This window comes from Phocoena phocoena, chromosome 19, assembly GCF_963924675.1.
Source record: "Phocoena phocoena chromosome 19, mPhoPho1.1, whole genome shotgun sequence".
In the NCBI taxonomy this organism is placed as follows: Eukaryota; Metazoa; Chordata; class Mammalia; order Artiodactyla; family Phocoenidae; genus Phocoena; species Phocoena phocoena.
In genome coordinates, this window is record NC_089237.1 from 45,822,784 (window position 1) to 45,845,019 (window position 22,236).

The following is a 22,236-nucleotide window of genomic DNA, read 5'->3' on the forward strand; positions in this document are numbered from 1 at the left end:
CTTTCTGGGGTCAAATCTGTCCTCCCAGGCGTGGTAGCCCAGGTGAAACCGGGTCTCCGGTGTTACAGGACAAATGCTCTTCACTCCCCAGAACGCCCTGCAGCCTCACTCTGCTCTCGCCCTAGATGTGCCCCTGTGTACAGCCCAGCGAGGTATCAGGGTGAAAGCCCCGCCCTGCAGACCCTCACTCTCCCCAAGCCCAGGCTGAGTACAGCTCCCTCCGATGGCTCAGTTCAGCAGAGAGGGCCTGCTTTCACCCTGGGAAGGACGGGCGGGACTCTCCATCTCACTGACAAGCGGGGCACATGTTCCCCTGCCAGGACCATGGTCATTCAGAAAAGCGTGTGCCCCACAAGCCATGGGCTCCTCTGACACCCCTCTCGGGAGGCACCATGAAAAGGGGCCACAAGGCAGAGAGAAGATCTGGTTGTTGTCTCAGTGCCACCACTTCCTAGCTGTGTGACCTGAGGGATTTCACTCATCTGAGCTCCAGTTCGCTCACCTGTAAAGTGAATGTACTGAGAATTTCCTCCCTCCTGACCTCACACAGCTGTCGGGAGGCTTCTATGAGATGCTGCCAGTAAAGTCTGTACATGTTAGTACTGCACTAACCGCTGAATTTAGGAGTTTAGACTCCAGACGGCAGGATAATTTAAAGATAGGTGGGGGAGAGTTGAGATGATCACCGTTGTCATCCTCATCTTCCCCCCTCCCCCGCACAACCCCCCCTTCCTCACAGCTACTTAGACTCACCTTGAGCCTTTTACATGGGGAGCCAGAGATATACTTAAACTTGGTCTTTCTTTTATTCTTTTTTTTTGGGCCGTGCCTGCATGTGGGGATTGAGAATCCCCTGACCAGGGATTGAACCCGTGCCCGTTGCATTGGAAGAGCAGAGTCTTAACCACTGGACCGTCAGGAAATCCCTAAACTTGTATCTTTCTGACGCTGGAGTCTGTGTGGTGCTCCCAGGTCCCCTCAGATACCACCTCCCTTGTGAAGGTTTACCAGCCTGTGGCTGAGCCCTCCGCTGTCTGGGGACCGTGCACAGTTACTTGTGGGGCACGTCTGCCCTGCGAGATCCGGAGCCCTGATCCCCGATCATCTCCGGGACCCCCATCAGCAGCTCCCGGGCACCTAGGGGTATTCACCCGGCGTTTATGGAATTGAATCAAGTAGCACTGGGTTGGCCAGGGAGCAGGGAGGCAGGGCAGATACAGTCTCAGGGGATGAAGCTAGGACGAACTGCTGCCCCCTCTTCCCTTCCTGGTCCCTTCTGAAGCCTTGGGGTTTGGGATCTGAGGTTGCAGGACAAGGAGGTCGCTTCTAAGTGAAAGGAGGAGCCACGTGGCAAGCCGGAAACATCTGAGATGGTGTCCCAGTCTGCTCTCTTTGGATGGCGTTCGAGGCCTGGGCTGGGTGGGTTGGCGGCTGCCCTTTATCTTTACGCCTCCCAGGAGTTTCCAGATGCAGGTAAAACCAGAGACATCTCTCCTCAGGTTGCCGACCTCCTGCCTCAGCAGCCTTGCTCCCCATTGCCCCCTTTCTGGATCTTGGTCCCCACTCCAAAGAGGAGGAGCTTGCCTGGCTCCCCCTACGTGCCAGGTGCTGTGCCAGGTGCCCACGGGCTTCATCGCCACCTATCCCTGCAACCACTGGGAGAGCCCCCCATTTTGTAGATGAAGGAGCTATGGCTCAGGGGGTTCCTTGGCTTGTGTGAGTTGAGGGGGATGTGAATAGGAAGTAGGGAGACAGTGCCCTGGTTGTGGTCCTCAGCCTCTCCATGGCTGGTGCTCCCTGGCCTTTTTGGCTCATCACCCCCCTTTCACACATGGCTGGGATCTGGGCTTCCCTGACTGACCACACGCAGCCGACCTGGAGCATCCCGTAGTGCTCACAGCCTGTCTGGGATCTCCCTCTCCCTGCTACTGTGCTGTGTGTTTCACATCAGCCAGTAAGGCGGCTTCCAAAGCAACATGTATTCGGTGAAGGTTTGCTTATCTCCTGCAGGTCCCAGGGACAGTGGATAGGAGAGTGAGCCAGACCCATTCTCTGTCCTTGAGGTTCGGGAGTCTTTGCGTGTGGGGCAGGGAGGCCAACCGACCCGCCTAATCGCACCAAGAGGTGTGAAATTGCCCCTGAGAACGCCTTCAGTTTGAGACGTTTGGCCACACAGGTGAGCCGCCAGGGGGCAGAGGCTGGATGTCCCCCTGGGCTCTGGGTTCTGCCAGGGTGCAGAAGGGCAGGAAGCATCCCAGCAGCAGGCTGACTCTTACCCACGGACTCTCTTTTCCATCCTCCTCACCTAGTTCCTCCACAAGTGGGTGCTAGCACTTTCTTTCCACGATGATGCTTTGATGATGCCCTTGTGGACCTTCCTCCCACAGGGTTATGGGCTGGTTGCTTCTATCTGGAAAGCCACACAGACCCCCCAACCCTCCTGCCTGTGTGGCAGAAAGAAGAAGAGAAAGATGAGAAACGCTTCCATAGCACTTACTAAATGCCAGGCACTGTTGTAGCACTTAATAAACACTAACTCATTTAGTCCTCACCACACCTTGGGAAGTAGGCACCGTTACTGCCCCATTTTACAGATGTGAAAACTAAGGTGCAAAGAGGTGACATAACCCACCTGAGGTCCCACAGCTGGTCAGTGTTGGGTGCTCACCACCACTGTTCTCTGCCACCTCCCCAAAACAGGAACCTCAGTGCCCTCGCCTTATGTTTTTCTGGCTCTGTGATTTTGGATAACCTGTAGAGTCTTGGTCCCCTCAGCTGTAAATAAGGATAAATACCTCCTATCTGGAAGGGCTGCTGGGAGGACTGAGTGACACAGTGCCCCTGGCACTGGCCCCTGGGGTCAGTTCTCATTGGCCCAGGGTCTGCTGAGCTCCAGAAAGTCTGGAGGTGGGACTTGAGCTCCTACCAAGGAAGTTGGAAGGGCTAGGGATAGGCAGAGAGGAGGGAGAGGGGGCTCCAAGCCAGGTCAAGGCCTGGAGGTGAGAATGCACCTGGCCCTTTCATGGGACACCAAACAGCAGAAGTTGTTGTCAACAGTTAGATCAGTTGAGCCATCAGCAAGGGCCCCACTGCCCTTCTTAGGGCTGACTTGGTGGCTTCCTGCTGGGTACAGAGTGAGCAGTGTTTTAGAAACAGTAATCTGATGTCAGCAGGAGGGATGCACTGAAACACTGTCTGGTCACTCCCTGTAAAATTCTTCAATGCCTGCCCGTAGCAATGCTGTCAAGGCTGTGCCTGACCTGACCACTTGACCTCTGCCTACCTCTGCAGGCTCATGACAACCCCCCAGCTAGACTGTGAGCTCTGCCATGGAGCTTTGTCACTTTTGTACCAAAATGTTTGCTCACTGCAAACTGTAGTGCCTAGAACTGCGCCTGGCACATAAGAGATGCCTAGTAAGTATTGGTTGAATGGATGAAGACTTGCCACCCAGACTGAACTCATTTCATTATGCCTCATGCTGTCCTGTCTGCTCCTGAGTCCCCCTGGCATGGCTAATCCCTGTTCATTTTCCGGTAGGAGTTTTTTTGTTTTGTTTTGTTTTTTGCGGTACGCGGGCCTCTCACTGTTGTGGCCTCTCCCGTTACGTTGCGGAGCACAGGCTCCGGACGCGCAGGCTCAGCGGCCATGGCTCACGGGCCCAGCCGCTTCGCGGCATGTGGGATCTTCCCAGACCGGGGCACGAACCCGTGTCCCCTGCATCGGCAGGCGGACTCTCAACCACTGCGCCACCAGGGAAGCCCCAGGTAGGCGTTTTAATGTCACCTCCTCTGGAGAACCTTCTGTGACTCTCTACTTGCCCAATTATAGCACTTACCACACTTCTTTTTTTAATTTCTTTATTTTTCCTGATTACATCACTGAAAATTCTAACTTTACAGAAACATATAATATGGAAAGTGAACGTCTCCTTAAGTCTCATCCTACAGAGAGAATGTCTGTTAAGAGACATCTTCTTTTTCCATGTGAGATATTACATATATATATATATATATATATATATATACACATATATGTAAAAAGTACGTTTTTCTCTGTGTATATATTATATATATACACTTTTTTAAAAAGTGGGATCATACTATTAATACTGTTATGAAATTTTCTCTGGTTATTTAATAAGTCTTGGACATCTTGCCTATCAGTAATTAAAGACCAACTCATTCTCCTTCATGACCGTATGCAGTGTTTCTTTTAATGGTTGTACCATAATTCACTTAGCCAGTCCTCTTCTGTTAGACATTTGGGCTGTTTCCAGTCTTTCACCGGTGTAACCATCATTGCAGTGAACATCTTTGTACAAAGATCTTTGAGTCCTTGTAGAAATGTTTTTGCAGAAAAATTCCTTAAAGTGGAGGTGCTGAGTCAGAGGGTGAGAACATATTAGATCACAATAGCTTTTTCCACGTTATTCTTTCTGGAAGAGTTGTGCCTTAGCCCCAGAGTTCTGAGATCGTGCCCTTCCCCTGGCCCTGCCTTGGCTCACGGTGGTCAGTCTGTCCCCGAGACCATCAGCCCCCACGGAGGTAGAGACAAAGCGTCCCACTTGTGGCTGTGTCCTGGATGCTAGCACAGCACCTGGTGCATGGTGGGCAATTGAATAGGTACTTGTTGATGGAGTGGGTAAGGGAATGAGGGGATGGAGAATGAGTGTGAGAGAAGGCTGTTGGGTTTGGGGAGAGTAAACTGTTGGTGGCTTGGAAAGCGTGGATTTGGTGGGTGTCTGAAATCTCAGTCTGTGCCCCTTGTTCATGGGGGCATGGTTCCCGCCCACTTCTCCAAGTTCATCACCTGCCCCTTTTCTGTCCTCCAGCTGTGCTTCCTGGGGTTCCTTACAAAACGTTTTCCTCCCTTTGCCTGGAAACACTTCCCCTTTTTAAGATGCTGCTCAGAAGCCACGCTTCTGTGGAGCTTTACCTCTCAGGCAGGGTTAGTGCCTTTGTCCTGTGTTCCCACTGTGTTGACCAGTGGGAACACTGCCTCATTTGTTTATATGTCTGGGTTGAGAGCATTCTAATGGCAAGGCCTGTGTCTCCCAGGTCTGTGTATTTGTAATGCCAGGCCTTCTCTGGGTTGAATGAACAGATAGATGGACAGGCAAGATCAGAAGTCAAAGTGGAATATTATTGCGGTTATGTAGGTGTGAGATTCTACAAACCTTGGTTGGGGTGGCAGCTTTGGAAAAGGAAGAGAAGGAAGAACCAAGGGGACTTGGTGAAAAGGATGTGGGGCCTGAGGGAAGGAAGAGTCACAAGATGGCGGCCCCGCCACAGAAGTGGAGAAGCCAGAAGGGGAAGCCGGTTTAGGGAGGGGGAAGGGTCGTTTGGTCTGGAGATGTGGAGCTGAGGGGCTGCTCATGGGACTTCCAAGTGAGGAGAACCAGCTGACAGCACAGATGTCACACTCCAGCAGAGCAAGATGTTGGAGCTGCAGATGGTGACGGGCTGCCGTTGGCCTAGCAGTGAGAAGGGATGAGTTCTCCAAGGATAGAGAGCAGAGGGCTGCGGCCTGGTCCGAATGGGTGACTCCACACTTACAGGAGGCAGGAAGAAGAAGGGCCAGCCGGAACCAGAGCGATCAGAGGCAGCATCAGCATGACCACAGAAGCTGAGGGATTTAAGAGCATCCAGACTGCAGAGGCTGAGGAGTAGAGAAGGAGGCCTCTGACTTTGGAATAAGGTAGTTTAGAGGCCTTTGGAGCAGCTGCTTCTCTGGAGAGGAGGGTCTGGAGCCAGGCCAAAGCTGGCAGAGTTGTAGAGGACACAGGGAGGAAGCTCGTGTCCAGGGCATTGGTAGGGGAAAGGGAGGAAGCACCACTGGGACTTGTGAGTCACTTCCCTCCAGGGGCAGAACTGAGTGGAGTCTGTGTGCCCAGTGGAGATGGAAGGGCATTCAAATTACTCACTGGAATTTCCAGCCAACCCGGGTGGGGTGGAGTGGAGATGCCTTGGATGTTCAGGGAGCAGCTTCTGAGAGGTTTCAGGGTTTGGAAGAAGTGGGTGTCGACACTGCCATGCTAGGTAGGGGCATGGGGAGTGGAGACAGGGGTACTCTCGGAGACTCCCGAGGGCCCCTCATGTTCTTTTGGGCGGGGGAAGGGACACCGTGCCGGGGGGCGGGGGTGTCCCTTGGGCTGTTAGGCCCTTCTCCCATTATACCTGCTTGTCCGACCGGAGCGGGCAGCCCATGCCGTGCACTCGGAGCCTTCAGGATGGGAGACAGACTGGCACAGAGCCCCGGGCTGGCACACTTGTGCCCTGGGGAATGCCAGGCCTGGTTTTTCCCAAGCGCTGGGAGCAGCCTCACCCGCCCAAACCAAATGAGGAATTGTGGCTGAGAGGGCCCTTCAGATCTACCCCGGCTATTTATAACCCAGCCCAGGCGGGGACAGGGAAGAACCAGGGATGAGGGAGAGGGCGGGTGTGGGGTGGGTTGTGCCTCTGGGGAGCCCCATCAGCCCTGAGGCCCCAGAGAACCTACCCCAAATCCCTTGGTCTGCATTTCAGCTATGGTGACAGGGAGAAACCTTTTACTGGTGAGGACAGCTCTAATAGAATGGCAGGAGCCCCACCTAGAGCTCAGAACTTCCGCAGACTTTTTTGGGGAGTTGGGATAAGGAACCATGTCCATTCCTCTCCTTTTTCCCTCCTCGCTCTTCCTCAACCCTCCACCCAGCTTGGAGGCTCAGCCAAGGGCCCTGTTCTCGGCTGAGATGCCCAGTGGGAAGGAGAGGTGATGACCCCAGGTGGGCCTAGGATGGCGCGCTGTTAACCCCCCCTTTGGAATGCATTTCCAAACGAGCTCCAAAGAGTTGGACTCTTCCCCCTGTGGCCATACAGTTGCCACCTGACAGGGGATGTGCCGTGTGCATAAGGAGGCCGGTGGTAGACACACGAGGCATTAATGGACAACTCAGACACTGTATCATTAAGAACCACACTGGCTGGTCTGGCAACTGTGTACTGGGAGAGACACTTGTGAGCTAGAAGCATCAGGAAGATTTTGAGGAAATCCCTGACTAGAGACATGGTTTGGGGGCTGGTGGGAGATTGAGGGGATTGGCGTGAGTGGGGCTGGAGCTTCAGGGCTCAATACTCAGAATCCGGAGTTTTCACTTGATCTGTCTGGCTGGTGGCATGTATTATACAGGTTTATAAAGATAAGTAGTGGGCTGGTCGTGTGTGAAGCTGAATTTGATTCCAAGATGCCAGGTCCAGTGATAAAATGGGACAGAGGTGATATTCAAGGAACAACCCCCCACACACACACACACCTCCCAACCTTCCCTCAAAGAAACACAACCAACTGCAAGAAGGCAGCAACCTTGTCTGTGGGCCTGATTCAGTGCACAGATGTGTTTCATTGAGACTGCATCTTGTTTTGTTTTTTAAATATAATTTATCTGCCATCATTTTTAAATTGAGAGCTATCACCTAACAATCCGGATTCCAGCTTCTCTTGAACAATCCAAGATGGGGCAACCTTGAGCCTGCACTGCCCCTGGCAGCCGGCAGCTGGAGCTGAGTGACAGTTTCTTCAGTTCACCTGGTCCCTACCTGGCTCATTTCACTAACTAATCTTACCTGCACCCTCTTGGGTGCTGGAGTTGGCACCCTTTGCCCTAGGTGTTGTGAAAGAGCTTTTCCCAGCTGCTGCCCTTAAACTCCACCCCCATGAGAGTAGATGGATTACATCTCTGGATGGGGCTAGGGGACCAGAGTTTAGCTTGTGTAACCATGGAAGAAGCCAGGGGAAGCAGGCTGGGGGTGGGCAGGGCTGGCGTGCTCCTGGTCCTGGGTTAAGTGTACCCTCCCCTGTGGGGCTGCTTCTACTGGGCCCAGGCCCCTCTTGAGGGAAAAGAGCTCTGAGGAGGTGTGGCACCTCCGGCTGCCCGAGGCGGCCCAGCTGCAGCCCCTGGCTGGCACTTGTGCTTTCGTGGCGAGGCAGGTCAGGCCTCCTTCGCACAAAGCCTTGTTCCCTCAGCCACGGTGGCGATGGAAAGAAACTATGGTTTCTCACCAGGGCTTGGCCTCCCTTCCTCAAAGGTGTCAGAGCCTGAGGCGGAAATGAGAAGGGGCTTGTAGGCATCCCAAGGTGACACCGAGGTTGGCCCGGAGGCCCGCGAGGCTGTGCGGGCAGCTGCTCGTCCGCTCCGCCCCCGCCTGCCCGCGGGGCCGGTGAGGGGCTGTAAATAAAGCCTGTCTCTGGGAAGCGGACCTCCCCCTGCGCCCGGCCCGGCTGCGGCCTCGTCGCCCCTCCTCCGCGCTCCCGAAGCCTCCGCCAGCCGGCTGGCCCGGCGACCGCAGAGAGGGAACGGCTCCACCTCACCCGTCGAGTCGTGCATTTCCTGTGTCTTGAGAGCGAACGCGAACCTCCGCGTCCAGGAGGGCGGGATCTGTGGGGCCGGCGGCAGCGGCGGCGGCGGCGGCGGGGCGCCCGGCCGGGCTGGGAGCGGCGGCAGGGAGCGGGGCCCCGCCTGCCTGGAGAGCCGGCGCGCACAGCAGGAAGGGCCGCGGCGGCCGGCAGGGGCGCGCGGGCTCCGGTGACAGCCCTGGAATCGCGGCGGCGGCAGCGGCGGCGGAGCTCCCCGCGAGAGGCGGCCGGGGCCGCACGGACGCCCCGCTTCCCCTTTCTCCGGGAGGACCCGGAGCCGGCGGGCAGGAGAAGGCTCATAATGGAGCCTTTCATCGGCAGCCGGTGGCCGGGCGCCAGGACGGACTCCGGGGAGGCCCGCGTGCTGGTTTAGGCCTGCCCTGCACGCTCTTCCCGTCCCCGCCTGCCGGCCTCGCTCCTGGGCGCCGGCGGCCACGGCTGCCGCTGCCGCTGCCGCTGCTGCTGGGACCCTGCTTCCTGTTTGCCCTCCGCGGCTCCCGCTGCCATGGAAGAGGAAGAGGAGGCGATAGGCTTTTTGGACAAGGTCCTGGAGGATGAAGATGTGTTTCTCCTGGAGGAGTGCGAGCTGGGAACCCCGACCAGCCCCGGCTCAGGGTCCCCATTCTTGGTGGCTGTGAAGGTGGGAATGTGACACGCCCTGGATGCTTGTCGGGGGAGGGGGCAGGGCTCGCAGCTCTGACTGCCGAAGTCTGTGCGGCAGAAATGGCTGATTTGTGCACAAACCTTGTGGCTGAGTGGAAGCACCTCAGCCTGAGAGGGGCTGGCGCCTGCCTGCCAAGGGATGCAAGGGGCTGTGCTCTGGGCACAGCTGTTCCTGGGGGAGAGGCGCAGTGCCCGCCGCCTCCCCCTGGACCAGTTGTCCTCAGGGGGAGTGGCTGCTGGCTTTCCCTAGGCCAGCTGTGCAGAGGGCTTTCTCTGGCAGTGACATGAGTCCCCTGGTGGGCACGCCAGTGGTGTCAGCCTGCTGCCCCAGAGGAGCTGGTCGATGTGAAACTAGGAGGCCGTAATTCCTTGTTTCCATGGCAGCAATGGGATAAGTGCACTTGTGAAGTTCAGGCCAAGGGAGCCACTCTCTTCCAAGCAAGTGGAATCTGGTGAATCTGGGCTAGGGCATGAGAGCATTTGGAGAGATCGAGGGCCAGAGGTCCCTGAACTTCCTTGAAGGGAAAGAATTGGATCAGCCGAAGAGGGGCGGTAACAGCTGGCTTGGAGGCAGGAGCCAGGTGGCTAGGCACTTTACCCAAGGTGGGCATAGGCAGGAAGCATCTGCTGGACCCCAGCCCACCGACTCTGGGGCTGTCTCGGCAGCAATGCCTCTGTTTAATCAGAGAAGTTGCCTCGAAGGTAGAGCAGGAGGGGAGTGGTTGCCGCAATCCCCTTCTCTTCACGCCCCCCCCACCCCCCACCCCGCCCCAGGGGCCGGGATTCCACTTGAAAGTGCGCCAGTGCTGCCTAAGGCATGCACACCACACCGTCCTTCCTTTCTTTCACCTCTAACCTCAGTGTTTTGCTCACCTCCTCTCTGTTCTGTGGCTTGAAGGGAGGGCCAGTGAGAACGTATGGCAGGGAGCTCACAGACTGCAAGCCAGGTTGCCTAACAGAGAGCGCCCGTCTTGTGGGGCCCGAACCTGTCTGCCCTGGCAGCACTGCACCCCAGAGGGCATGGTGCACGGAGCATTGCTCTGGGCAGGAGACTGTCGCTGAGCCTCTCTGGGCCTCCTGTAAGATGGGGATCACTGCCCTGCTCCATCCGTGCTACAGTGTGGATCAGAGGAGGAGCTAATGGAGGTAAAAATAGACTGCAGACCCACGGGTAGATGGCTGATGTGTGGAAGGGGCGGAGCAGTCGCTGTAGGCCTGGGTGTGGGGCAGAGAGGAGCCGTCACGGGAGGCTGGCAGTGGCTGGCGCCCCAGCCCTGGTTTTCTCATCTGGTGCTAGCTCGGCACACTGGGGTAAGTCACATCTCTCACTGGGCCCCCAGGGCCTTGCCCTTAGGGTCTGCCCAGCCATCCCAGGAACAGGATGGGGAAAAGTCTTGTTTATGAGGCAAAAGCACCTGCTGGGAGCTTAGTAGTAGTAGTGTGTAGGGTGGGACCTCTGTGGGTTCCTAACGGCCCTTCTCTGAGACACCCTCCCCAGCACAGATGGGGTTCCACTCACATGCTGCCTTATGGGTCCTCCCTTACTCTGGACCTCTAGTCTGGCTTATACCGGGCTAGCCCCTGTTTCATTCTGTTTGGAACTCTAGACGTGTGCCTCTCTCCTCCAGGGCAGGGCCCTCTTGTTTTCATTGTGAACGCTGCACGGTGCTTGGTGTGTGGCTGGTGTCCAGTGGATTGGTGGAATGAGTGAGGCTCCATGGGGCCCACACAGGGCGTACCATGTCCCTGGCCTTATTCCATCTCAGAGGTGTTCTAAGGAGGAAGCACAGGGATACCAAAGGGGCTTGGGTGTACATCACACCTAAAAATGCTGTTCCTCCCAGAGCCCTGTGAGCGCCAAGATGGAGTCTTCCTCTCTACCTCACCACCTCAGTGTTCCCGGACCTGTCTCCAGCACTGGGGGGAGGGCCCCTTTCCTGAGTGTTGGGGGATTCCAAGCCCCCTGTCCCAGCCTGAACACGTCTAGGATGCCCTTCTCTACCAGGCTTGGCCATCTATAGAGGGAAAAGACGAACAGAAAGCTCATTGATTCATTCAACGAACACTGTCAGGTTGTGTTCTATTCAAAGCAGGCTGCCTGGGGGAGGAGACAGGTGAACAAGGCTTGGTCCTTTCTCAAAAAGAGTTCACAGTTCAGGGTAAGGGGGCAAGTTCGCAGATAATAGGAACATAATGAGAAAGTAGGGAGGGCCATGAGAAGGGTTCTGATAAAAGGGTACTAAATTCAGAGGAGGAGGGACCACTTCTCGTTGAGTCAGGGCTGGACTGGGCGCATGTGTGTGCACGTGTGTGTGTGCGTGTGCACGTGTACATGTGTGAGGTCAGGGCTCATTTCTGGAGGGTGTGCTCCTGTCCTGGGCTGTGGACTGGGCACACTCCTGCATGGTAGACTCTTCTTGGCGGCTGGTAGAAATCCAAGGCATTTCTCTCTTTGCTATTACTTTACTTCAGGAGTACTTACCTTAAACAGTAGTCGTGTTCCTGAGCACACGTCCAAATGCCAGTCCTATAAATCAATCCTGTTTTCAGTGTGATTTCCGAGATGCTTCATCTTCCTGGGGGACAGATGTGAAGATGGCAGTGGTTTTCTCCAGAGCTGGAGCTTGCTATGCGTTTCAACCCACACTCCCCTTTGAGGAGTTAATGGTCTATAAACTGATAATAACGTGAATACTGATAGCAGCATCACCTCTCCTCTGTAAAGTGTTGCGTACGTCCCCCAAATCTTTCATAGGATTCTATTTAAAGGTACCTAGGGCTGATAGGGGCCTTGCTATATAAAGAACTCATTTGTCAGGAATTTTGAAATCCTTTTGTAATGCAGATTAACCCTTCAGGTTAATTCTGTGCCGATTTTTAATGGATTATCTGAACAACCTGTGTTTCTTTTTCACTTGTCCAGGTCTCCGCTCCCTCCATGTGCAGTGATGGCCATGCCTGTGTCCCCCACTTAGGTTTTTTTCCCGAAGTGTGAGCCACATATGAGATGATTTGAGAGATGATTTTAGGTGGCACCTGGATATATATTTTGCACTTTAATAGTTAGGCGTAAATTTTAATGTATCTTAGAAAAGAATAGGGACTTCACTGGTGGTCCAGTTGGTTAGGACTCCGCGCTTCCACTGCAGGGGGCACGGGTTCCATCCCTGGTCAGGGAGCTAAGATCCCACATGCCGCGTGATGCAACCAAAAATAAAAATAGAAAAGTGACTTGCACATCTTCCTGTGATTTCAAATATAATGCTTGGGATAAGGTTGTGCTTTTAAGAAGCCAGTTGTTGTGAAGAACAGTATTAAGTAAATTATAGTGCCGGTGGTATGTATGACAGAACTGCAAAGGTGTGGGATGTGAATAGCTGAACTCTGAAAACACTGCTGGACCCCATGAGACCTGCCTGCAGCTTCAGACAGCAGGGAGCCCAGAATTTGGAGATCTACCCTTTAGGAGGGTCCCCCAGCGGTGCCCGCCCCACTACCCACCCCCACTCTGTTCTGCTGAGGAATTAGCTGAAAGAGACCTCCCTGGTGCCTAGGGCTGGGGAGAGGAGAGAATGGCTGGAGTTGAGTCCGTGCATCGACTCAACTCAGGGAGGGGCCAGCTGTCCTGAGGCTGAGGCTGATACTTGGCATGGACATAGCGCCTAGACCCAGTGGCATCTGCTCTGACCAGAGCCCCCCCCATCCACGGGGTGCTCCTTGCAAACTGGTGTGGCCCATGGACTGAATTCTACTGTCTATGGAGCTGCTTGGCCTAAGGCTCTGAATTGCAAGTGGCCCTGCTTGTTCAGCCCGCGTTGTTGTCTTGGAGGAGATCAAGGCTCCTGGAGAGAGTCTTGACTTGGCCTGGAACCAAACCTTTGGAGACTTTATTTAGCCCCGACTGTAGAAGACCAGGCCAGGCCAGAGCCAGCTAAGCCTTACTTGCAGATACTGTCCCTACCAGAGTGACTTGACCTCTTGGATTTGGGGCCTCAGGTGGACACTTTCAGCCCAGCAGATTATGTAAAATACTGGGCATGAACGAGCCCCCCGTGGCTGCTGCATTTCGTAAGCTCCACTTGGGGAGGAAGTGGGGACAGTGTCACCCAGATGGCAGCTTCCTTGTGCTGCAGGACTGGCAAGCAGCGTGGCACGGGCTCTGGGGGCCCTGAACTCCAGAAAACCCCTCCCTGGAGATTCTGGGTGTGTGGGCACCTCTGGAGGGCTCTTTGGGGGCAGAGACTGTCTCCTTCACTTGTCTTCCCAGTGCCGGGCACATGGTGGGGAATGAGTGAATGGATGTTGAACCCTGGTGTTTTATGGGATGATAATAGCTCCAGGAGGATTGAAGAAACAATTGTGAATTTCCAGATAATTCCAAGCCAGGGACAGGTGGGGTCTGAGGAAAGTGAAGATGGATGAGGTTTTGGGTGGTAACTGACAACAGGCCACCTGTTGGTAAAATGCACAGAATTTAATTTCACATCCTTTCCCATCACCTCCACCCCCGTGCCAGCCAAAATGTCAGGGTGAATGTGGCCCAGAGTGGGGACTCTTGGGGGTGGCTACTTACTGCCTTCTGGGGGGTTCTCTCAAGATTGGACTCTGAGGTTGGAGTCTCACGAGGAGCGGGTCCTGCTGCAGTGGGCCGTCACGGGGCCTGACACAAGGGTCTGTGATCATGCCAGGGCAGGGGAAGGCTTGGTGGGGCTGTGAGTCACCGCGTCTTCACCCTGGTCCTGGTCCAGCCAGCTCTACATTTAAGCTCACATTGTGCTTAAGTGACTTCCTTGAGAGGGTGTTTGCCAGGCCCTCAGGCAAATCCCCAGCTGGCAGGAAACGGGGCACAGGAGGGGAGCACTGGCCCCCCGACGTGGAGGGCGAGTTCCCATTTGTCAGGCTGGGGAAGCAGCAGGTCTGACCTCGACCTCCACTCCCACCTCCAGGGCTGCGAGCCCTACTCCAAGCTCCGGTCTCATTCCTTGGAGGGGGTGCTGCCTGCCTGCCTTGGCCACAGCTCTGGGCAGCTGGCATTTTCCACTCTCTGTGCCTCAGAGGGATAATGATAACACCTTCTAGACTGTGGGATTCCAGTCAGTTAATCCACGTAAAGTGCTTAGAACAGTGCCTAGTACTTGTGAAACCATCAATAAATAACCATTGTCTCTCCCTAAAGCTTGGCGTCCATACTGGTCTCCTAATGCTGCCGGAAACAAATTACCACACCTTTAGTGGCTTAAAACAACACAGATTTATTCTCTTAAAGTCTCAAGGGTCAGCAGGGCTGCATTCCTTCTGAAAGCTCTAGGGGAGAGACCCCGTTTCCTTGCCTTTTCCAGCTTCTAGAGGCCCCCTGGATTCCTTGGCTCCTGGCCGCATCCTTTGTCTTCAAAGCCAGCAGTGTAGCATCTTTCAGTCTTGCACTCGATCTCTCCCCGTCCCCTTCCGCCTCTCCCTCTCCTTCTGGGGGCTCATAGCCTTATTCTCTTGCCTGCCTCTCACAAGGACCCTTGTGATTACATAGGGTCCACCTGCTCATTCATTCCCAGGATAATCTCCCCACCTAAAAATCCTTAATCAATTTGCAAAGTCCCTTTTGCCGCATAAGGTGACATAGTCACAGGTTTTGTGGATTAGGAGGTGGACATCTTTGGCAGGACCTTGTTCTTCTATCACAGGATCAGATTACATTTCAGAGACTGGGAGAGGCAGCCTCCAGCACAAATTGCTAACTGGTTTGCTGATGAAAGGTCAAGGGTTAAGTCCTTCACCTGGGGAAAGGGCAGGAAAGCCTGTGAGAACATGCTGGGGTGGCCATGCAGCAGGGGGAAAGCAGCTCTCCTTGGGACATAGGAGATTTCTGGTAGCTTCAGACACTCTCCCAGCTTATGCTAAGGGTGTGCATTTGATGCCCAGAGAGGGATCTGTTTGAGATTCCAGTTAAGCATCCGAAGCTTGAGAAAGGAACAGGAGACTGAGGAAATCATCAGAGCAGTGGATGAGACCAGAATTTGGTGTTCGAGGACCTGCAGGGGAATCCCAGCTCTGCCACTTTCTGGCTGTGTGGTTCTGGGCTAGTCTCCTCCCTCTTTTAAGTCTTATTTGTTTGTTTCCATTCGTAAAATGGAAAAATATAGTACCTCCCTCAGGGAGGTATTTGAGAGAGGGATGAAGCTAAATGAGAGAGTGGAAAGGACTTACAAGGCTTAATAAATGGCAGGTGCCCACATGTTAGGGGCAACACGTGGTGCTGGGCTTTAGGGGTGTCCAGAGGAGCGTGACGCAGGTGCTTCAAAGACCCTACAGAATCACCGTGCAGGTAACAAGATAGGGCACGCGTCAGGTGCTGCGGCCGTGCCACGGATTCTGACACGAGAGCTGACACTGCAGGCCAGAGGCTTCAGCTGTGTCTTCAGGAGAGAAGACCCCATGTGGGAGAAGGCATTTCAGGCAGCAGGGATGGCGAGAACCAGAGTTCAGCGGCTGGAACATTCCTGGCATGTTGGAAAGGCGGAGTTCTGATGGCTGTTGGGGAGATTGGACAAGTAGGGAGAGGCACTAGGAGCCATTGCAGGTGTTTAAGGAGAGAATATGCTGAACCGCATCACACTTTGTAGTCATATGTTTATATTTACTTGGCTTTTGTGTTTTTTTGTTTGTTTTTTAACATCTTTATTGGAGTATAATTGCTTTACAGTGGTGTGTTAGTTTCTGCTCTATAACAAAGTGAATCAGCTATACATATACGTAAATCCCCATATCTCCTCCCTCTCACGTCTCCCTCCCACCCTCCCTATCCCACCCGTCTAGGTGGTCACAAAGCACCAAGCTGATCTCCCTGTGCTATGTGGCTTCCGCTTTTGTTTTTTAACGTCTTTCTTTCCCACTAGATTATAAGCCAAATGAGCATAGGGGCTATTGAATGCTTGTTTCCCATTGTATCTACAGGGTCTGGTGGGCATTTGTTGAATGAATAAATAAATGAGTGAAGAACCTACTTGAGTCCCCCAGTAATCACATTTGGCAGCATTAAGTCTTTGACAAGCCTCAGGTGTAGGGTGGTGTTCCGGGAAGGCTCATCTGGCTCTGGTGAGTGGAGCGGAGGCAGGAGAGAGCGGCACTTGGAATCCAGTGGGGAGTGGGATGCTGTGGGTCTCTACCACAGCAGAGGAGAGGGTGGAGCAGAGGGAAGAATCCTTGAAGAGATGAGCAAGGACACTTTGAAGAGCTTGGGGACTCAGTGTGGCAGAGGAGGGGGAGAAAGGAGGAAGAGGGGGCCAGGAATGACTTGGGGATCTTAGGTGACAAGAAGAATTTTACGTCTTTTCACTCAGGGAAGGTTTTCAAGCACTTTCTGTGTGCGGGGCACTGTGCTGGTTGGTGGCCACTCAAGGCTAAATGGGGTATGATCTCCACCGCAGAGGAGAAGGAACTCTGGAGGGAGGAGGAGGCCTTTTGGCGTCTGTGCCTTACGCAGTCAGGAAATGCTGGCGGGGGTCGGGGGGGTACAAGGGGTAAAGTTGATGGCCCACAGCCAGCACCTTCCATTGTGGGATTGAACCCCCAGGGACAGGAAGATATAGTCAGAGGTGTAGCTGGAAGGCCACTCGGCCGGGGTTCCCATGCCCACTTCCATCCCATCCTCTCTATCCCTACTCCTCTCTGTTTACACATCACTTCCCCGGGGCACCTCCTCTGGCCCCTGCTGTGCCCTCCATGTGACCGTGCCCTGCCTCAGTCATGACTCTGATTTCCCTTCTTAACTGTCTGTATCCCACCCCCCCCAACACCCCCGTTAAACTGCTCCCACACATGGGGTCAGGTTCTTTTTTATCTTGCTCACTATTATAAGGTTGAATAGGTGGATGGATACAAATAAGGAAATGTGGGGAAAAAAAGGATGGGAGAGAATTAAAGCAAGACATTAGCAGTAGGAGTAAGGGTGATTGTTTTTCCTTTTATATTTTATATTATATTTCCTTTTATATTTCTGTATTTTACAAATACTTTCTATAATAAGTATTTGGCTTTTATCCCCTGCAAAAGTGTTAAAGAAGAGAAAAAAGGCAAGAAAACAGGCTGCTCAGGATTTTGGTCTCCCTTCTCATGAGCTGTTGGCTTTTGATCTGCTTTTACAGGTGGAAGCAGGGAAAGGCCTGGAGATGAGGAAGCTGGTTCTCTCAGGGTTCCTGGCCAGCGAGGAGATCTATATTAACCAGCTGGAAGCTCTGTTGCTGGTGAGTATATACTCTGGGGCCTTTGTGCTCTAAAACTGCTTTTGGAGTTGGAGAGGGAGGGGGACCTGGACCAGTCCTTCCCAGGGGCGGGGTCTGTGGTACTACTCTGCCTATGGCTTGGCAGCCAAGGTCACTGAAAAGGCCTCTCAGCCCCGGTTCTCCATTACCTGCCCTGGGAAAGGTAGAATAAGAAACACCACCTGGTTGGGGGTGGCAGACACTCCATCATCCCTGACTATAGTGCAGGCATTACTAATGGATCACAGTTCTCTGTCCAGGTGGGGTCTTAGCCTCCGACTCCGGTTGGTACTCTGGGCAAATCTCAACAAGTCAATCACGTGGAGACCTCTTTGTCATCCCTAGTCCCGTTCCTTCCTTCTCCCTGGAGTAGTCAACCGCTCGCCCCATCCTGAGGCCCTCTGGCCGGAAATGTGTTGAAGGGCTGTCTGTGTGGTTCTGAGAAGCTCTGAGGCATTAGACAGGCTGCCGCCCTCTGTGAATGTGCCTTGGTTTCCTCTCCAAGACGGAGGCGTTGTTGTGAGAATCGGACTGAGAGGGGAACAATACAATGTTTTCAAAAGGTAAAAGTAACCACACAGATATAAGATGTTTTTGCCTCTGAAGAAGGTGCATATTAGATGCGTCTGGATACTTACTATGCAGAGTGATTGTGGCATGTGAAGTTCTCTTCCTTGGGTGTTGTGCAGTCTGAGACATCAGGTGATATCAGAAAAAGGAGGGATAAGAAAGGTAGATGTACATCAGTAGATAGTCATTCTTACAAGAATTGTAAGATACGCATTTATGTACTTGCTGCTATATATGAGGTATTGGCACCCGGTGTCCCAGGGGACTTGGCATTTATTACCCCAGGAGTAACTATTGAGATGTGTAGCTGCTTTGTAACACACGGGGATGAGTTGGTGGTCGATCTCGCTGGGAGTTTGTTGGTCTGCACAGTCGTTTTTTTCAAGGGAGGAACAGTTTGGCAGGTCCATAAGGACTCGGGTCTGGGGCCAGAGCTAGGGCAAGACTTGACGCTGCCATTAACAGTAGACTTATGGCCCCTGTCTTTCAAACCGTGCAGCTTGACCATTAGTGGGTAATGCAATCAGGGTAGGGGGGTGAACCAGCATTTTAAAACAAACGAGAAGGAAAATGTCGGCATGCACCCCATGTGGTAAGGATAAGTGCTATCTCATGCAACTTTTGGCTTGTGTGGATATGTGGATATGTGTATGTACGTACTGGGCCACATGCTTTCTTACATGCGTTGTCGGTTTTAAAAACCACTGGTGGGACTTCCCAGGCGGTCCAGCGGCCAAGACTTCGCACTTCCAATGCAAGGAACAGGGAGGGGTTCAATCCCTGGTTGGGAAACTATGATCCCCCATGCTGCGCGGCGCAGCCACTAAATAAATAAATAAGTAAGTAAATAAATAAATAAATACGTACGTAAGTAAGTAAGTAATTAAAAAAAAAAAAAAAACCGGCTTTGGGCAAGCCATGGGTAACCTTCTTGAGCCTCAGTTTCCTCATCTGAAGATGAAAACAAGGCCATTACCTTCTCTCTCTCCTTCATGGGGTTGAGAAAATCAGGTGATCCTTTTGGGGACCTAGTACAGTGCCAGGTACTTAGACACTGAAATATTATCCGAAGGAAGGAGGACAGACAGACGAAATACGCCTTATAAACTATGAATTGCTGTGCCCAGACACAGGGGTATAGTTGTCATTACGTAACGGATGCATATTTGAAAGAAGTTCAGAGGAACCAGACTGCCTGGCTTTGAATCCCTGCTCTACTGCTTACTAGCTGTAGACCTTCAGCAGATTAATGAACCTTTGTGCCTCATTTTGTCCACCAGCAAACTGGGTGTACTAATATTAGTACTCTCTTCATGGGGCTGTTGTGACGGGTAAGTGAGTTTGCAGGGGAAGCTCTTAGAGCCTGAGTGTGAGTGGATTCTAATTTTTTCTCCTGTTCTGGGAAAGAGCGCAGGTTAGAGCTTGTTTGTTTCTATCAACCCACCAGTTCCCTGAAGGAAGGGGAGGTACATGTTCCCATCAGAAGCATGCCCCTCTTAGATTACAGCTCGGTTCTTATCTGTCACTGGGCCTAATTTGAGTCCCATTTGTCTGGGTAAAGATAACAGATTTAGGGGCCAAAACACTCCCTACCTGCCTGCCTTTCTAACAGCTCACGCTCTCAAGGTAAAAACTGTGAGGCTGAGGCTCCCAGTCCTGGGGTGTGACCCAGGGTAGGTCCCTCCTCTTCCCCCCAACTTGTTCATCCTGGCTTGGTTCTTTCTGGAGCAGAGGCAAGAGCTAGGGAGGGACGAGCCAGGAGGCCTGGTCTGCACCTGGAGGCCCCTCCGGAAGAGGGGGCAGGACCCTCCACGGCCACAGTCTCAGATGATAAGCCTCAGAGATGAGGAATCAAGCCCTCCTCTCTCTCCTGGAGCTGGGGGGCCCTTCCCAGCTACCCAGGAGCTAAGCCCTTTGCTCTTTGGGGTGATCTGACAAAGGCGTTCAGAGAAGAAAACCTGTCTTCCCCAGCTCCCTCCGCCTCCCACGCCCAGCTCTCCTTGCCACCCTACCCCCATTCCCGCAGCTCTTCTCCTGAGTGTTTGTTCTCAGTTTCACACTTCCTGATACGCAAACAGCTGGGCGTGTGTAGCCTGGACTGTGGACACACAGACGCAGACGGGGAGGCCACACAGGAGGCTCTGTTCCGCTGCCTGGGTTGCTGGCGAGGCAAGGTAACCTTCCAGAACTCTCCAGGTTCCTGATGGGCTCAGATGACAAGGGAAGAGGGTCTGGGAGCTGGGGCTGAGGTGGGGAGTGGAGGAAGGGGGCAGACCAAATGCATGTAATTCTGCAAGTCTCTGCAGGCTGCAGGTGAGCCGGGTGCTCCCTCTGGCCTGCCTTTGCCTTAGCACCTTCCAGCCCTGGGTCCCACCTGGCCCTCCTCTCTTCGACTCTCCTTCTGGAGTTTGCTTTGCTCCTTATCTGTAAGATAGGTTCAGGACGCTCCCCGACCCCTCCACCCCCGCCCCCAGCCTGTGGTGATAGTTAACAAAAGTACATGTGGCAGCCTCCAGGCCTCTTGGGATAGGAGGTAGAGGAAGTGGGCCGATTTCTTTCCCTGGTTTCGAAAGTCAAAAGGCAACTTGCTGGGGGACAGAAGAGACAAATGACAGTGTGAAGTCATGAAAAGAGTTTGAACCCGCCTGGCCCGCCTTCCTGAGGAGCACTTCATGGGACACCCAGAGCCAGAGTTAACTCTAATAAAATGGGGAACTGGCGCGCCATCCTCTGCTGCAGGATTCTGGGAAGAGGGAGGGGTAGCTGGTGTGCTCTGTCAGGAGAGCAGGGCTGCCTGTGCCTTTCTGCTGCCCTCCCTGCCCGAGGCCTATTTTCAGGCCTTCACCAGATAAAAATAACTGCCTCCCAGGGTCTCAGGCCAGCTGGGGGCACGCATCCAGCACTTTCCCTTCCCCCAAAGGGCCCCCCAACCTTGTCCTGAGAACCAACGGCCTGATGCCCCAAGCGCAGTCCCTGTCTGTGTGACCTGCCCCTGGTGAGCACCGGCGCTTCCCCTTTTGCAGACAGAGTGGGACTTCAGGAGGAAGCAGAGCAGTTGTGTCTTGTCCCTGCATAGGCAGCTTCTGAGAAATCCTGACCCCCTCCTTCTTCCCCAGGACTGCTCTCTCCTATTTCCTTTATTCCCCCCGGGTGGGGATTGTACCCCGGCTGGGACAGGGACTCCGCGGTGACTTGGACCCTCCTCTGGACCTGGGTAGATAGAGGTAAAAAGGGTAAACTCTGACTGATCCCAAGGGCCAGCTCCGTATCCTTCACGGAACATCGGGAGCCATGAGCTCAATGTCGCTGCCGACCTGGGGTGGGGAAAACATTCTTCTTCTCCTGGCCCCGGTTCCCTCTGTGTCCCTGCCTGCCATGCTTCCCCAGGCCCCAACCCTCCACTTACTCTGATATTCCCTCTGAGGCCCTTTCCCATCACCTCCTCTGTGAAGCCCTCTCCGAGCTGTGCCAGTTGGTTGGTATTTAACAGTCCAAGTCGAGTAATAAGTGTATCTTGCTTTGTCCACCAAAATGTTTCATTTGTGTTGGTCCAGTTTACCCAAATAGATTATAACGTTGTCCGGAGCAAGGAGCATGAGTCATAAAAATAATCTCCTGAAGGGAAAATTGGACCCCGTCACTCCCCTGTTTCAATCCCTCCGGGGAAAGCCAGGTCATTACATGGGCTTAAAAGCCGCATTCCTTCCCCCTGTGTGATCCGGCCTCTGCTCACCCCTCCAGCCCTCCTTTAGGGCCCTGCTCGCAAACCCCCTTGCTCGCAGCACACGGGCTCACTGGCTTGCTTCTAGCTCCTCTCTCTGCCCAAGCTATTCCCACCTTGGGACCAGGCGTTGAGGAGCTCTGCCTGAAATACTGTCCCCTTTGCCCCCACGCTTCCATTTCAGGTCAGTGTTTCCTTCTTGTCCTTCAGCAGGACATCCCCTTATTTCCTTCATTGCACTTATGTGTGATTTTGTGTTTGATTGTTTCCTCGTGTTTTGTTTGTCTCCTCTACTAGATGGGAGGTTCCATGGGGGCAGTGGTTAGTGAATCACTGAATACCCCCTACACCCCCTGGTCTGGCCTTACGTGGGCACTTGGTCCATTATTTGCGGGGTAAATAGTTACAACAGTAGCAGCTAACATTTACTGATTGCCTTCTATGTGCCAGGCACAGTCTCAATATTTTAGATAAATGATGGCTTTTGATCTTCCCATCAGTGTTCTTCAGAAGGTAATATTATCCCGGTTTCACAAACAAGGCTGCTGAGGCCCAGAGATGCTAAGTGACTTGCCCACAGCTGTTAAGCGGCAGAATGGGGACTCTGGCCCACACTGCCTGGCCTGCACCAGG

The 22,236-nt window shown here is 53.6% G+C and overlaps 1 protein-coding gene across 3 annotated transcripts in view; it reads left to right on the top strand.

The window, feature by feature from the left end:
* Positions 1–22,236, top strand: part of ABR (ABR activator of RhoGEF and GTPase) — a 178,262-nt gene that overhangs the window by 88,853 nt on the left and 67,173 nt on the right. For 2 of the 3 annotated variants that reach the window (XM_065897140.1, XM_065897141.1), the window contains one exon: positions 17,196–17,294. In XM_065897140.1, the coding sequence (XP_065753212.1) occupies positions 17,196–17,294 (99 nt within the window). Of the gene's footprint in view, positions 1–8,899; positions 9,035–17,195; positions 17,295–22,236 lie in introns of those variants that run through there. The other variant, XM_065897142.1, reaches the window with a different exon arrangement.